The 15,974-nt window shown below is 38.3% G+C and overlaps 1 protein-coding gene across 2 annotated transcripts in view; it reads right to left on the bottom strand.

Moving 5' to 3' along the window:
* IMPDH2 (inosine monophosphate dehydrogenase 2) overlaps nucleotides 1-15,974 on the bottom strand; it is a 1,061,056-nt gene that overhangs the window by 484,115 nt on the left and 560,967 nt on the right. For both annotated transcript variants that reach the window (XM_044078743.1, XM_044078744.1), the window contains exon 8: nucleotides 1,150-1,240. In XM_044078743.1, the coding sequence (XP_043934678.1) occupies nucleotides 1,150-1,240 (91 nt within the window). The remainder of the gene's footprint in view (nucleotides 1-1,149; nucleotides 1,241-15,974) is intronic.

Here is a 15,974-nt window from a genome sequence, read left to right as displayed (position 1 = left end):
TTGACAATTGGATGGAGAGCAAGAAATTCTTCCCTGGTTTGGCACCTATAACTCTAACTGGCACAGCCAACCTGTAAATGATTCATCTCCCAGGCCCCTGCTTACACTTATCAAAGGTACCAGAACTTGTCAGATATTTGAGATCCATGGCTAGGCTTAAAAAGACCTTGTGGTGGTTAGCCTAGTAAACACCTATGAACCTACGTATCTAAGGTCTTTCAAACTGCTTGAAACTCTAAGTTAATGTAGAACAATCTCTGTGGAATGTACCACTACAATCCTTAAACTGTCATTGGGAATTGTCCATCACTTAAAAGGCCAGAGAAAGAGATCTAATAACAGAAAAATCCTTGAGCATATGGTCCCTCTGCCACCACAGAAACTTACAGTCCAGTGCAGCAACCACATCTTCAGGTGTGCAAATGGCACCAGGAAGATTGTAGCAGCCATCAAGTACAGAATATGCAATAAGGTCTATGGTTAGACCCTGCTCTGCACCCTAATCTAGGCAGCCAAAGTCATGACTTAATAGTTCCTCTCCAGTGAAAGGCCACCACTTAGATGGCATCCAGCTTTGCATCTATGATGGCTCAAAGGAGCAGTGAATTAGAATGCATAGACAGAAAAGGTCTACAATCATTATGGAATAGGTGAGGAGGTCGCAATGGAGAAGAATAGCTTCAGGAAAATAAATTTGTACAAGCAGTATAGCTAAAAACCTGACCCTTGGGACATGTAGGATTCCCAAGATTTTCTTTATAAAATGAAAAATAGCTACTTTCCTTCCTCGTGCTCATTTAAACTGTGAAAACTGTATTAAAAGTAGAAATGATGATTGTCTAAGTGTGCACTGGTGTGCACCCTAGACATACAAATAAATCAAATTTGCTACAGAGGAGCTACAGCTGCGTTGTGGTACTAAGGTTTGGGAAGGAATGGTACATTACATCTTATGGTACTGAATTTTAAGAGAAGAAATGGAAAGTTACATCTCTACTTTATCTTAATCAGAACTGTCGATATTTTCAAGCAAGAGAAAAAAAAGGATAATCACTATAATGTACTCAAAACATAACAGTGCAACCAAAAATAAATAACAACCATGCATCTGCCATCTAGGAAATAAAACGTTATTTTTAAGCACTTTACCATTTCCTCCAATGACCTGCAAATCAGGATACTTCTCTTTGATGTAGTTGATCATGCCAACCTGGAAAATAGAGTTTCCTTGTGACGAATCCTACATATTAATAAAAAGAGCAACGGCATTAGACTAATTTGTAGGCAAGAGTGATGTTGATACAAACTAAACAAAATGACTGTATATGCCCAGAAAAAACAGGCTTTACACTGAAGTCTAAGAATTCTATAGTGGCACTGGCAGGCAACTAAACACATTATGGGAGACACTCCCATCAGTCAGCTAATACGTAGCTATTTGTCAATGAATGTGAAATTAATGGCACAAAAGCCCTTATGTTCCATCATAACAGGTTAGCCACAAATGTTACTATAACCACAGAAATAGCAATTTAAAGAAATGGCAGAACTACTGAAACAAAGCATACCCACATTCTAAAAGAAACATAATGGCTGCCTTGTCTGACCCACTCTGATGGACATCCTGCATATCCACAAAACAAACAGCACCAGAATTACAGTTTCTAAAGACTTACACCTTCCTTGTGATATACAAAGGACCTGCTGGAGACAGGTGTGCAATTCCAGAGACTACCCTGTCTCTGGAATAGGCTCCCCATCCATGTGAAGTAGAGTTCCTCCCTAACCCAATTCAAGTGCAATTTGAACAATATTTCGGCAACAGGAAATTCATCCCTGGTTCGGCACCTATATCTCTAATGTAGAGAGGAAACCTGTAAATGGTTCATCTCCCAGGCGCCTGCCTGTAAATGTTTCACCGTCAACCCTTTTATTCAATATAACCAATATATCTATTATCTTTCTCTATGTGTATGTGTATATATATATATATATATATATATATATATATATATATATATTACACATAGATATACATATCGCGCTATTGTGTTATGTCTTTACCAGTAAATCATTCTCTATTTTTTCAAATGGTAACAATATTTTACTTGTACACTTTGCCAGTAAATCACTGTCTTTAATTTCCTGTATAATGTACAATAATTTGTTTGCATTGCTCATTCTCCTTGCATATTACTTATGCCTTTGATTATCTAATAGTGCCTTTATTGGTGCTTTTCTCCTCTACCTTCCACTGAAAATGGGTACCACTGCCCAGTACGGCTTTCCTGGTAATCCAATACCAATAAATAAATAGTTCAGATCAAAGCAAAAAAATAATGGTGGGCAAATGCCCCAAATCAGTGACAGACCTCAAGTATTATTCTAATTCACTTGAACCAACAGGTTTTGCATCAACATGTATCTTATGATCAAGAAGGATGAAATTGTAATATCTGGCATTACTTACTGCAAACCAGAAAATCAGAAATTGTATGAGGAACAGGGAGAAAATATAAGGCAAACCAGCGACTTTCCGCAAAAATTCCAGACAGCTGAGAGGTATGGTAGGGTATGAAGCAAGTGTGTTTGCATGGCTGATTAACAACCAGGAGCAGGAGAAGCCAACAATAAACAATTCGCTAGTGGAGGCGCTGTTGATAATGAGCAGCAGTTTGTGAGGAATAAAGTAACAAAACACTGAATGGCTCAAAAAGTACAGCGGTAGGGAAACAAAGGAAAATCTACTTTGACCAGGGGACTCGCACCAATCAGGTAAGGGAGGTTTCAAACAAACTGCATGCTAAAAGGACAGGAAAGGGAAGCAATGAACTCACCAAGGTAAAAGGTCAGAAACAAGATATAGAAGATGGGAAAGGAGAAATGCATTCTGGGATGATTTTTCTCAGAATAAAAGCAGATTGATGAAGGCACAATTTGTTAAATAGGCAGGCTAGAAGGGACTAAATGGATAGTGGGACCACAGACAACGGAATAAGGGACAAAGTCAACTGAAGGAAGTGTAAAGTCTACATTGCCATGTAAAAATAGGAACAATTATGCAAAACAAAATGTTGTTAACTGATTAATAAATTAGTAAGCTCTGCACTGCAGAAGGCCTGAGTCCCGTCTTATCACCTGAACAATCCGAATTTAGTTATCAGGTACAGTGACAAGAGGCAGTTGGGAGATGTGAATGAGCACTCAAATTCAGGGTGCCAGTCCTGGGGGGTGGGGGGTAGAGGTGGTTTAGGCCTACTGCAAGACTAGCATATAGGACAGTTTGGATGGCAGCATTGTAAAATGAGGAACTGAGACTGGGCACTTTGCCTGCCAAGCAATGCTCTGCAGCTGAAGTGTGTGTGTGTATTTTTTTTTTTTTTTATAAATAAATATTATACATCTCCTACACCCTATCAAACAGAAAAAAATGCCAACACCCAGGAGATCAATGTTTAAATATGTCAGATTAACAAATATCACCACATTCTGCACATGCTCTGGGAAATATCCCGGAGCAGACTAAACCAAGAGCAAGTGTTCTTGCAGGGGGCAACCCCCCCACCCCAGCCCCCTGCTACTTATATACAGTAGCTCTACGATCATACAAACCCCAGGGAAAAGGTAATATTCACCTACCTGGGGATTGCTGATCTCTCATACCTGTTGACGATCTCTCCACATTGACCAAACAGGTGTCTGTACTGCATTGTTTCAGTTTGATCAGGTGTAGGACACCCATACATACATACATATATATATATACATATATGTATACATATATATATATATATATATATATATAGATATATATATAGATATATATATATATATATAGATATATATATATATATATATATATATATATATAGATGTATAAATATGTGTGTGTGTGTGTGTATATATATATATATATATATATATATATATATATACACACACACACGCACACACATGCACACACGCACGCCACACACATGGATTCTCTTCACAAGCTTGAAGTTTCAAAACTTCGAACTGCAAATTGTTGAGACCATAAGATCAAAGTTTTGAAACTTTGAATGTTTTGAATGGAGATTGCCATACAGCGAGGAATGGGAAATTAACAGGTTTTCCTCCATTCAGTGTGATCTTGGAGTTGGTATATATTTATTTAGCAGGGGGTGTGGGGGGGACACGGGGGCTTGCAAAAACAAAAACGTAAAAAAATTATTTCTTTTTATTACAAATTCAAAGTTTCAAAACTTCGATCTCATGGTCTCCACCATTTGCAGTTCGAATATATATGTGTGTATGGATTTATGACTTTTAGTTTAATTGCCATAACGTCAAAAACCACAAAAGACTGAGCAATCATGCTTAAACCACACATTTTTGAAAACACAAATAAAACAAAACATGTTCTTGCTATGGAGGGCAAGCTCCCTGCTCCCCAATTCCTCCTCTCAATTACATATACCAACTCACAAATCACACTGCAGTGAGGAAAGAGCAATTTCTCCATTCCCTATTATATTGCAAACTTGCACAGAAAACACCAAAATATATTTGATGAGCTACATCGCCTTTTTCGGTTTTCAGCAAAGTAAGTCAAAGTCTAAGTTTATCTATGATCCCCAAGTGAGGGATTGTGTTGAAAGCTTTGGCCAGGTCTGGATAACTAATGTGTACCATTTTACACTCATCCATGGCCTTGATGACTTTCTCGAAGAAGTCCACCAGACTGAGCAGGCAAGATTTCCCTTTGATAAAGGCAAATTGGGTCTGGTCCAGTTTTTGGAGGGTTCCTATGTCATTATTGATCAGGCCCATGATAATTCTCTCTCCATGGCCTGGCAGATAAGACTGATCAAGCTAATGGGTCTGTACCTTGTGCTCAGGGATGACTGTTGCAGTCCTCCATTCCTCTGGGACTAAGCCCATTCAAGGCTGTGGTTAAAAAAGGTTAATAGTAGCCCTGATAGATTCCATTTTAAGCTAATTAAGAAGCATCCTGGAATGTTATCAGGACCCATAGAGGTTGTGTTTTTGGCTTTAGAGAGCATGGTAAGGACCTGTTCCCTCAATGATTTGTAGGTGGATGGTTGTAGGTATATCTTTGGTGAGGTAGGAGGTGATGGGGGGGGGGTTAATTGAACTTGTCAGCTAGCAGCTTTGCTTTAGTTTCAGGCTGGGTGTAATTGTTGCCATTCATGATTAACTCAGCACACTGCTGAGCATTTCCCCCTGAGGTTACGAACATAATTAAAAAAAGCCTTATGGTCATCTTTCACCTGGAAGGCCATCTTTGCCTCACAGTTTACTTTGGCAAATTTGACCAGCTCTAGACTGATGAGCGTCTTTTTTGCATGGATTTGTCTGTTCCTTCTTGGCTTTGGAGAGAAGTTTTTCCTTTTGTTGAGTAGCCTATTCATACTAGTGTCCACCAGGGTAGTTTATTTTTTGCCAGTAATCGTAGGTTTGACTCGGACAGATACTGGCTCCTCTATGCAGCTATGGACGTGGCTGTACAGTGGTTCTGTGTACAACTCAAAGTAGGCTTTAATGCCATCTGGGTTCAGAGGGGCTTGGAAGTTAAATAAGCTGTCACTTTGTTTGAGTTAATTGGCCTTAGCAAAGTTCTTAACAGGTTTGGAGTTTGATGGGGATTCCAGGTTGGTTTTAATTATATAAAAAAAAAAAAAAAAAAAAAAAAAAAAGAGACCATTTTGTGGTTAGATCTTAACAGGAAGGAGTTAATGCATGGGAGGGAGCAGAACCCCCTTCCCCCATGTTCATGAGTACTAGGTCTGAGATATTTGTACCTCTACTTGTGAAGCTAATTGCTCCAAATGCGTTTGCAATGACAAAGTCCAAATACCTCTGAGCAAGTGAATTATGGGTTGTACAAGTCTCCCAGTTTATGGAGGGGGTAATTTAAGTCACCCATAAGTATAGTGTTAGGCTGAATGTGAAGACATTCCAGTAGGTTTAGATAAGAGGTGTGGTTTTCCAGACTCATGTTATGGGATAAGAAGCTAGCAAGGTTATGGTGGGGGGGGGGGGTGGCACCTAAGGAGTAGCTCAATGAGTCAAGTTGCTGGACCAGTGTAGCAGTGTACTTATCCTTTTATGAACACTAAGACACCTCCTTCTTTTGTTTTATCCTGAGCTGAGGGGGATCAAAATGTCTGAAAGGCATTGTAGCCTTTGATAGCCGGGGTGCTTTCTACAGTTCTGAACTATGTTTCTGTGACTGCACATATGCCTGCATTCTCCAGGGTGAGGAGTGCTTCCAGGGAGTGCAGTTTTTTATTTAAATTCTTAGCACATAGCAGCGGTATTCATGAATGGTGAAATATTAAAAAAAATCAAAATCAAGCTACTCAATCATATTTTTACAAGAACATGGGATATCTAAAAAGCCAGAGAGATCAAAATAAGCATTTTGTAGGATCGTACCCTTCACACCCTTATGAAGGAATAAAGTCCCCCTTACATATTTATTTGCTTTTGTTGATCAGGAAATCAAAAGAACATGCTGGAGGGACAGGTTCATAACCCAGAGACTGTCCATGCTCTGGAATAGACTTCCCATACATGTCAAGCAGAGCACCTCACTTCAAGAGAAATATTGATGAGTGGATAAGGAAATACAAAGTTCAACCCAGAGGTCACTCCAGCGTCTCTACTTGATAGAGGCACTGGGAACTAACGTCAGGCAGCACAATGCCAGGGCACTTCGATGGGCTAGGCTTGTAAAGGCTCCAGGGCCATTAGCCTACGATACACCTATGAAAGTTCGACTGGGTAAGACCCATTTTCAGTACAGACCGGGAAAGGGGGGGGGGTGAAGCTCCAGCAGATACATTTAAGATACTCATGACAAAACATTCCTTTTTTTTTTTTTTTTTTTTTTATGGAGAGGCATTACATATATATTTCTTCAGATATTTAGATAAACAAGTAATTGATTGATCTGTACTGACTCTGTACAAAGATAAAACATATTTCTTCTGTAGTTTCATTATACAGGATATTGCATTCCTAGTACAAACCATTTAGTATGCAAACAGTTCACGTTCAATACATCTGACAAGCAGACATGAGTAAGAAGGTTTACAGTACAAATGTTATAAACACATACAATTTTAAGTATGAAGTACGAAACTGTCAGTAGGTACACTAAAGGCTAGAGAAGAGGGACAGAGGCATTGCATAGCTGATGATTCAATGACAGCAACAGTAAGAATACAATGGTATGTAGTGAAATAAAACCTCGTTATAACAGAGTGGTAGAAACTATCTGAAGGAGATACATAAAGTGGAAGGTTGGAAACAAACTAAAATGTGAAGTGGGGATTGAGGAAGAATGCTAGAAAGGTTTGTTGTGTTAAAATGATAGGGGGTATGAGGTGACAAAGGAAACTGGAGTTACCCACGTGAGAAGCCTGTGCACAACCATGTGTGGTTTAGACATTGTTTTAGCAAGTGTTTGAAGGCAAAACGTTTCATGATCTGTTTTAGGTATGATGGAATGGTGCTTCAGAGTTTAGATATGTAATGGGAGTACATTGAGTCACCTGACAAGTTACTACACTTTGTTGTGATTATCAAGTTTATTGGTTGAGCAAAGGTCTTTACCTGGAGAATAATGCTGGACATTTTTCCGGTGCATGTATAAAATTATGTACAGTAATAAGTTGCGAGTATGTTAAACAGTTGGGTAGTTTAAGCCATTTTAGGTGTTTTAGGGATCTGCAAAGATGAGTCTTGAACTTAAGGCTGATAGCAGATTCGGCTACTTTACCGTAAGAGGTGGAGTTTAGCTTCATGAACAGTTTTTTGGTTTGTATGAATTGGTGAAGCATACAGAGATGGAAGGAGGCAGGTAGATGCTAATGCACGTTTTTCACACTCTGTCAGGTTGTGTTTGGTTTTATAGAGGAAGCAGAGTTTCTGGTGTTTTTTAATGGTTTACAACGAGTGCTGGGCAAATTTGAGGTTATTGTCAATTAGAATGAATGCCCTTGTAAAGGCAGAGCAGTTTAGGAAGCTAGAGGTGATGGAGGTGAAGTGCCTGAGATGGGTGTTAAGATGCACACTGTGGGGCAGACAAAGAAATGAGAACATCATAGCAGAAGCTGAAGTAGCTCCAACTGGAGAAAAGGCAAAACAGAGCAGATTACAGTGGTTCCAGCACATGTGCAGAAAAGCAGAAGACAATCTTTTGAAGAAGATTTGGGATAGACAGGAAGAAGGCAAGAGGAGACAAGGGCATCCAGAAAAAAGGTGGATGGAGTGTGTGAAAGAAGACGTGCGACATTCGGGTACGAGTGTCAAAGAAGAGTGGCATTCAATAGAGAGAGACAGTGAAGGTTGACAACACTCCAACCCCATCTACAAAATAGGAAAAAGGAAGTTGATGACGGGTATTAAATCAAACCACGGAATTTATTACCACCATGGGAAGGGAGAGGAGGCTGCCTTGGCTCACTGGATTAGCAGCATTAATAGAAGGGCAAGCTCCATGTTACAGAGGTCTACCACTTGACAGGAGGTTGCACATGCAAGGAAGTATACATGCAACAAATATAAATTTTGTGCGGCTACTGCAGGGTTGGAGGAGGTTAAGGCATACTCCCTTGTCAGCAGTATGATGCGGCACCAGCATCTCTTCATAGGCCTAATATTTGTGCCTGGTTGAGCCTGGGGGAGGCTAAGGTCTTCTTGACAGATTCGATGAATGAGGAGAGGAGCTGATGATTAGGTGTGTGAAGAGAGGGAGCCAAAAAAAAAAGATACAACAAAGATTTAATGGCAGTCCTTTACTGTATGTATATTACAGCAATATTTTTTAAAATCAATGAACAGTGACACATTAGGCATTGCTAAAAAATGGGGTGCCACACCAGATATCTGTAACCATGTAGGTAACCCGTCCCCTACATATTACGGTACAGCAGAACTAGTGTAGAACAATTTTAGTATGTGTATTTTTTTTATGTAAATAAAATGAATAAAATAATTTTAGAAAATACAAGAATTTATAAGGCAATGCAGTGGAAATGGCTGTAGATGGCATATCTTTTACGAAGAATCAGAAAAAGATACTGGCTATATATTGCAGTACAGAGAATGATCAACAGATGGAAGGCATGACAGACTGCAAGGAGAAAGCACATTTGATGAAAATGCTAACATTGCCTCTATTTAAGTGTTGCATACACTCAAAAACTGAGGCAAAGATACTACATAAACCTGAGGGGAATCTGGGGAAACTCTAAGCACAGTGTAAGAAATATATTGTAAAAATAAAAGTGAAAAGGAGAGGCTGGGCACAATTAACCCAATAGTCTTCTTCTGTATGTGGTAGTGCAGATGTGGTGAAAGAAGATGGGGAGGAGTATATGTGTACAAAGCAAATGTGCCAACTGATAGTGAAGACTGACGGTACAGAAATATAAAAGAATAAGACTAACATTTTAAACTGGATAAATAAACATTTTGAAGAATTAGATCTGGAGAATAAATGTAAGGAGATGTGATAAAAATGGACGAGAAGTTAATGTAAAGCTGCTTTTTAATGTAAATATTGATGGTGAAGACTGATGTACATTAACATGTGAAGCTGGATTCTTTTCCACAAGAAAATATGGATTCAAGGGAATATGAAATATAAACAGGAGGAACAAAAATATATAAGGGATAATTGAGGTCATTTGGAAGAAACAAATTATTCACTTTCAGTGCAATTATATTAAAAATTTACAAGATAAACTAAGAGATAAATGAAACTGGACTACATAAAATATGTTATCTATGAGAATACATTATTCTAAGTTGCATGAATTCTATTTACTTGTGTTGTTTGCTCTAGTGTGTCAGTATAAAGCATTCTTCTATCTTACACTTGATCACAATTAATACAATGCATTTAAACTCAAAATACAGATTATAAAGAAAATCTGAAACTGATGGATAAAGGGGAAACAGTGATCGTTACTTTCTTCTTCTTCTTCTTTCGGCTTTTCCTGGTTAGGGGTCGCTACAGCAGATCACCGTCTGCTCATGATTGGCAGTGGAGTTTTACGGTGTCGAGTTACCAGCCCGGCGCCCAACCTTCCACAGAAGGCACACACACGCAAGCACTCATGCCTAGGGCCAATTTAGTGTGTCCAATCCACCTACAGCATGTCTTTGGGATGTGGGAGGAAACCAGAGCACCCAGAGGAAACCCAAGTGACCACAGGGAGGACATGCAGACTCCGCACAGAAGGCACCCCAGCAGAGGATCGAACTGGAGAACCTCTTGCTGTGAGGCGGCAACGCTAACCGCTTCACCACCGTGGCCGCCCAGTGATCATTACTTTCATGTTTTAAAAATGATCATGCTTTTTCTAATATTAAGCAACCATGTAGTGAGTATTACATCAAGGGGACTTGCCCCTTCAAAACTATCTTCAGTTTTGACATGAATAAAGATACTTAAGGATAAAGGCTGCATGCAGAAATGTATAACTTAACAGTGCTTAGAGCATTTTAGTCTCCAACACAGTACACCAAATACTGTGCAAAGGTGTGGTCAGAGAGATGTTAAAGTGTGGAGGGTAGTATCTCTAGTAATTATGTGGGTTACTAAGAGAAACAAGTTATATGCCTTACATTAGAAAAAATGAGAAGTTGGTAATACAGTTAAGAAAAATTAGTTGTCTCCGAGCATTTTACTTCAAAAAGCCAGATGGTGGAAAAAAGTCTGGATGAAGACCACAAACCAGACATGTATTTTGTACACACAAAAGATACTGCAAGATTACATGGAATAACAACTCGAGTACTACCATATCAAGAGATAACTAGAACATATTATATTTAAAGGGCTATATACATTATTATCTGAAGTACATTTTCTTGATAAAAATAGCTAAAAGACTCCCTTTGGTGTCAACTTCTGCTTTGCAAGTGCCAACAAATACCCTTGACTTATTCTTAAGAAAACAGGCAGCAAATCACTCCTAAATTACTACATCAGTATGTCTGAGTAGCAGATGTACAAGCTGTGAAGCAGAGTGCATATCAAAAAAAGACTACTAAAAACAATCTACTGATCCAAGACGATCCGACTTTATGATGTCCATTTTAATGTAAAATGCAGTAGCTTACCAGTTGTATGCAGCAGAAGGTCTCGATAATCAGCATTACATCTGATCAAGAAAATGGGAATCCAACAACAAAATAAAATTCCCAAACTGACAGCAAACTTAAATTAAACTTGGATCGCCACATTACGTTTGTTTTACATAAAACTGTCTGACTTAACAGTCACTATATTTAGCTAGCATTTAGGTAGCCCTTCTTATTCGACTGGTACCCACTTAATCACTGTGAGGAACACTAAAGTGAGCAATGAATACTTGAGACACAACAATGTGTACTATGCTGGGCAAACATCTTTTGAATTTCAGTCACAGCAAATCATAAAAGCAGGCATCACAAGTATATGACCTGAAGCGGTTCTAGTCTGCTTTGCTTGTACACAAGAGAAGCAACTAAGTTCCCCTAACCCTACAGGACAAGATATTTTAATGTATCACACAAATCAGACCCCTTAGTAATCCAAATGATACAATTTTTTCTGTATTTTTAGAGTAAAATTTCCCACCAACTTTAACGGACTACATCAATTGTTTTCACTGTTTCTAATGATTTTATGACTGCAGTCCCTTGCGCAATTTTCTACTCTAGTTTGAGGGAATTTTAAGCTCATCTGTAGCATGATTTCAAAGTTTTTGCCTTTTAGCATAGTAATGATTATGTACGGATGTGTTAGTTTTATAGTTTAGATATGTTTTTTAGTTCTAATCTACACCACTATACCAGTAATTCTGTTTTCTGATTGCCTAGTAGCAGTGTTTTTATTTTAATTCTTATTTTGTCATTCTAACATCAAAGCATTTTTTTCTACTGAATGATTTAGGTAGACAGTGTTGTTTCGGGGGGGGGGGGGTCTACACATATATATTGCGTGTCTGCAAGGAGTGAGGCTACTTTTCAAGTTTCAATATATTTATTTTAATTTAAAATGTAGAATTTTAAAAGTCAGTATTGATTTAGATTTGCAGATGTATTTTAGTTGGACTGCTGTGTGTATTTTGTGTGCAAGCTCAATTTACTTTAGGTTTTAACATGCAGCATAAATATGGCACCTTTAGGGGAATTTTTAAAAGCTCTGAGAGTGCACCAAGGATGCAAATAAACTGCTGATGGTGCACGAGTATAGAAAATTTATCTTAAATTTTCCATTTAAATACCATACATCTCCAAGTTAGAAGTCTTTTTAAAGAAGTAAACATAAATGTCAACTTGTTCAAGAAACTAACTGGTACAGGTCACTTCACAAAGCTGTAAAATGACAGAAATAAGCAACTTCTCTTATGGCACAACATTAGACCCGAAGGTAATCAAAACAGATTATTAATGAAAACAAAGATTAATTAAATGTTTATACAGGACTGACTGTGCCCCACATCCTAGCCATCTTGTTATACTAACTCACAGGTCATTCTACCTCACAATAAATTTTTAAAACATTCTCTGTTTAATCCTGCACTGAATAACACACTTCGGTTCATAGGTGTGTACTAGGCTAATGGCCCCGGAGCCTTTACAAGACTAGCCCACAGGATTACCCTGGCATTGTGCCACCCGACCTTAGTTCCCAGTGCCTCTGTTGAGTAAAGCCACTGGAGTGATCCCTGGGGCGAATTTTCTATTTCCCATCCACTCATCAAGATTTCTCTTGAAGAGGGCCAGTGAGGTGCTCTGCTTGACATGCATTGGACGTCTATTCCATAGCATGTGCAGTCTCTGGATCAGGATGAAAGATCAAGTGGTTTCTATAAACCAGTTCTGGATAGTAAGGATAGACCAGAGTCCACAGCGACTGACAAGGTAGCAAGGTAGGGTAGATCAAGAAAGGAGTATCATCGGTTGGTCAAGTTTGATAACACCATTTAGTATGGACAGCTATGAAAATTTGGGCATTAGTCACAAAAACTGGGAATTAAGAATGATGCTGTAATCAGAAACTCTAGGGTCCACTCTGTGTCATGTTTAAACGACGGCAGAATTTGAAAAACCTTCTGGAACAGAATAATGTAAACACGATTATTAACAACAGGGAGGGTATGCTCAAATGTCAATGTGCCATTATTGCCCTTATATAGAAATAGGTCAGTGTTTTACTATTAGTTGCACTTGATACCTCACCAGAATAGGATTGGTGAGAAAGGATAACAAAGCACCAGTTTCAGTTGACTTAATAACAAAGGCCCAGAATACCAAGATAATGTGAGAAAAAGGAATGCAAAATGTAAAACCTAATAAGCATCAGACAAGATCAGCGTAATCTTAAATGGCTAAACAGCTAACAAAAACCTTAAGACTGCTTCAGTATTATGAGATACTTAGAGAAGATTGAAGAAACAGCACTCCTAGCTTAAAGGTCAGTTCCACAGACAACCTTGATGACTTGCTACAACCAAATAACCTGAGGAATGATGAGGCTGGGAAGGGGATGGACAATTCCAAAACATCTGATAAGTAGAATGAAATATGGGAATGCTGTCTCTCAGGCCATACATCCTGCACCTCATACAAACAATTACCCTGAAGTACTAGCGGTACAGGGTAACATACACATCTGATGCAACCCTGAGAATACACAAATATTTTTACTTTATTTTATTTTGACACCTGTTGAGCGGGTATGTCCAATTGATCATGACCCCATTTTTAATGGAGGTCCGGGGAGAAAAGCTGCATACAGAAACACTTATCAAGGTAGAGGACAACAGTTTGTACAAAAGCTTCACACATATAAGCCAAACTCTAATACAGTGGTAAATGTAGATACAGTATAATCTCAAATACAGCACAACAGTAAGTAAATCAACAGGCTGTGAAGTAAATGATAGTAGAAATCAAAGATGGTAACTATGGTCACATATAAACCTCAGGATATAGTACAAAGCTGAACTGGTTAGCAAGCAGTCGTAAAATGAAACAAGAAATACAACTAAGTAGAGTAGAAGAGTGCAGTACACAGGAAGAATAGAAATGACATCCAAACAATAAATTGTTATAAGCGTAACGTACTAGGGGTGGTACGGGAATGGCTGAGGGAGTGGATTAAACACCAACAGTAATAGAGAGTTACACTGTAAGAAAGTTAGGCTGTGCTTTAGCAGGAGCAGATCCATGAGTAAAGTAGTGTTTCTTTTAAAGCTTTTTTTGAAGTTTTAAGTACTGGAAATAGTTCTGATTGTCACAGGACGTTTGTTCCAAACTAAGGTAACAGAGTAGCTATATAGATTTCGACAGATTGTTCTTTTAGGATAGATTTCCAAGAGGTACTGGTCAGAGCTCCGGTAAGAGTATATAAGGAGATGACTGATGAGATGGGCAGGGCAGGAGGTAGGTTTATTGAGGATGGAGTGAATAAGGAGCAGTTGATGTAGTAGGAGCTGGTGGGGGGATTCAAGCCAGCTTAGAGATTTGAGAGAAAGGCAGTGGTGTGAGTTGTAAGGCTAGTTTGCAGTGAACCTAGTGATTTTGTTATAGGTAAATTAAAGCTTAGACTTTAGAGAGGATTGTAAGTTAAGATTGGAGAGGCATAAAGTAGATAGGGAAGAAGGTAGGCATAAGCAAGGGATCTATATACCTATTTATCTACATGATGTATGGTCTGGTTTATTATTTGATGTGTATAAAATTTTGAAATGGGACTGGAGTCTATCATTTAGTGTTTTTTCATATAGGTTTAGGGCTGTTTATGGTTAATCTTGCCCAAGGCTGTTGTAATTTTCGTCTTCTGTTACAAATGGAATGCTGGATAGCTAATATGAGTTTTTGTGATGTTTGTTTTGAATTTTTAAATATTTGAAGGTTTTAAATGTTAAATTTATATATTTTTCGTACTCATGGTATTGTTTTTAATTTAATTTTATGATATCACAACGGATGAGTATACAGTTTGTATTAACTTCTTAGTATAATGAATACGATTTGATAATTAGTTTTAATTAAGAGGTTTAATTGATTAGTGTAATTTAACAGAGAGTATATAAGGCTAGGGTGTGTTGAAGTTCTTTGTCTGAAGAAGTTGGATTATTATAACCGGCGAAAGTGCTTACCTGTACCGTCAATAAAACAGTGTTTTTTGTGTCAACGAAGCCTGCTTTTTCGTCTTTTAATAAGCAAGGGAGAGTCTAGAGTCTTTGATGATGAATTTTTTGTTTCTATAGAGCAAGCCCAGTTTTTGGAGAGTCTTTTTTATGCAACTTTGGACATGTAGAACAAACTCAAGTTGATCATCAATGATAGCACCCAGGAGCTTGGTATGTGTTTCGACGTTAACGGCAGTGTTGTGAAATGATGTGATAGTAAATGATGGCTTATGATGTGAAAGACATTTTGGGGGGAATAAGAGAAGTTTGTTTTTTTTGGGTTGAGTATGAGTTTATTGTTAGTTAACCAACTTTTGACAGAGTGGAAAGAGATTTGGGTTAAACTGTGTAAGTGAAGGGGATTACCTGAAGTGGAGATGATAGTGAAATCATCTGCATATTTATGAGAGAGGAGTGAGAGCAAGAAGTGTGAAGACAGTTAGTGAAGATATTAAATAACAGTGGCCCGAGAATAGAGCCTTGAGGTACAACAGTATTGACATGAAGGAAGGGTGAGAAGGAAGAGAGCCATTTGATGGACTGCTGTCTGTTGGTAAGGTAGGTTGAGAACCATTTAAGAGTTGAATTAGAGAGACCAAGATCAAACAGTTTGGTAAGAAGCTTGGGGTGACAAACAGTGTTGAAGGCTTTGGAGAGGTCTAAAATAGAGAGGAAACTAGGTTATTATTGAGAGAAAGTTTGAGTAAAGGAAATTAGAGCAGTAGTCATGCTATAGTTAAGTTGAAAGCCATGTTGGGTAGTAATGAG

The sequence above is a fragment of the Protopterus annectens genome, chromosome 7.part1, assembly GCF_019279795.1.
Source record: "Protopterus annectens isolate FY-2018-M chromosome 7.part1, PAN1.0, whole genome shotgun sequence".
Taxonomy (NCBI): domain Eukaryota; kingdom Metazoa; phylum Chordata; order Ceratodontiformes; family Protopteridae; genus Protopterus; species Protopterus annectens.
Note: the sequence above shows the minus strand (reverse complement) of the source record. Positions and strands in the feature narration are given on the sequence as shown.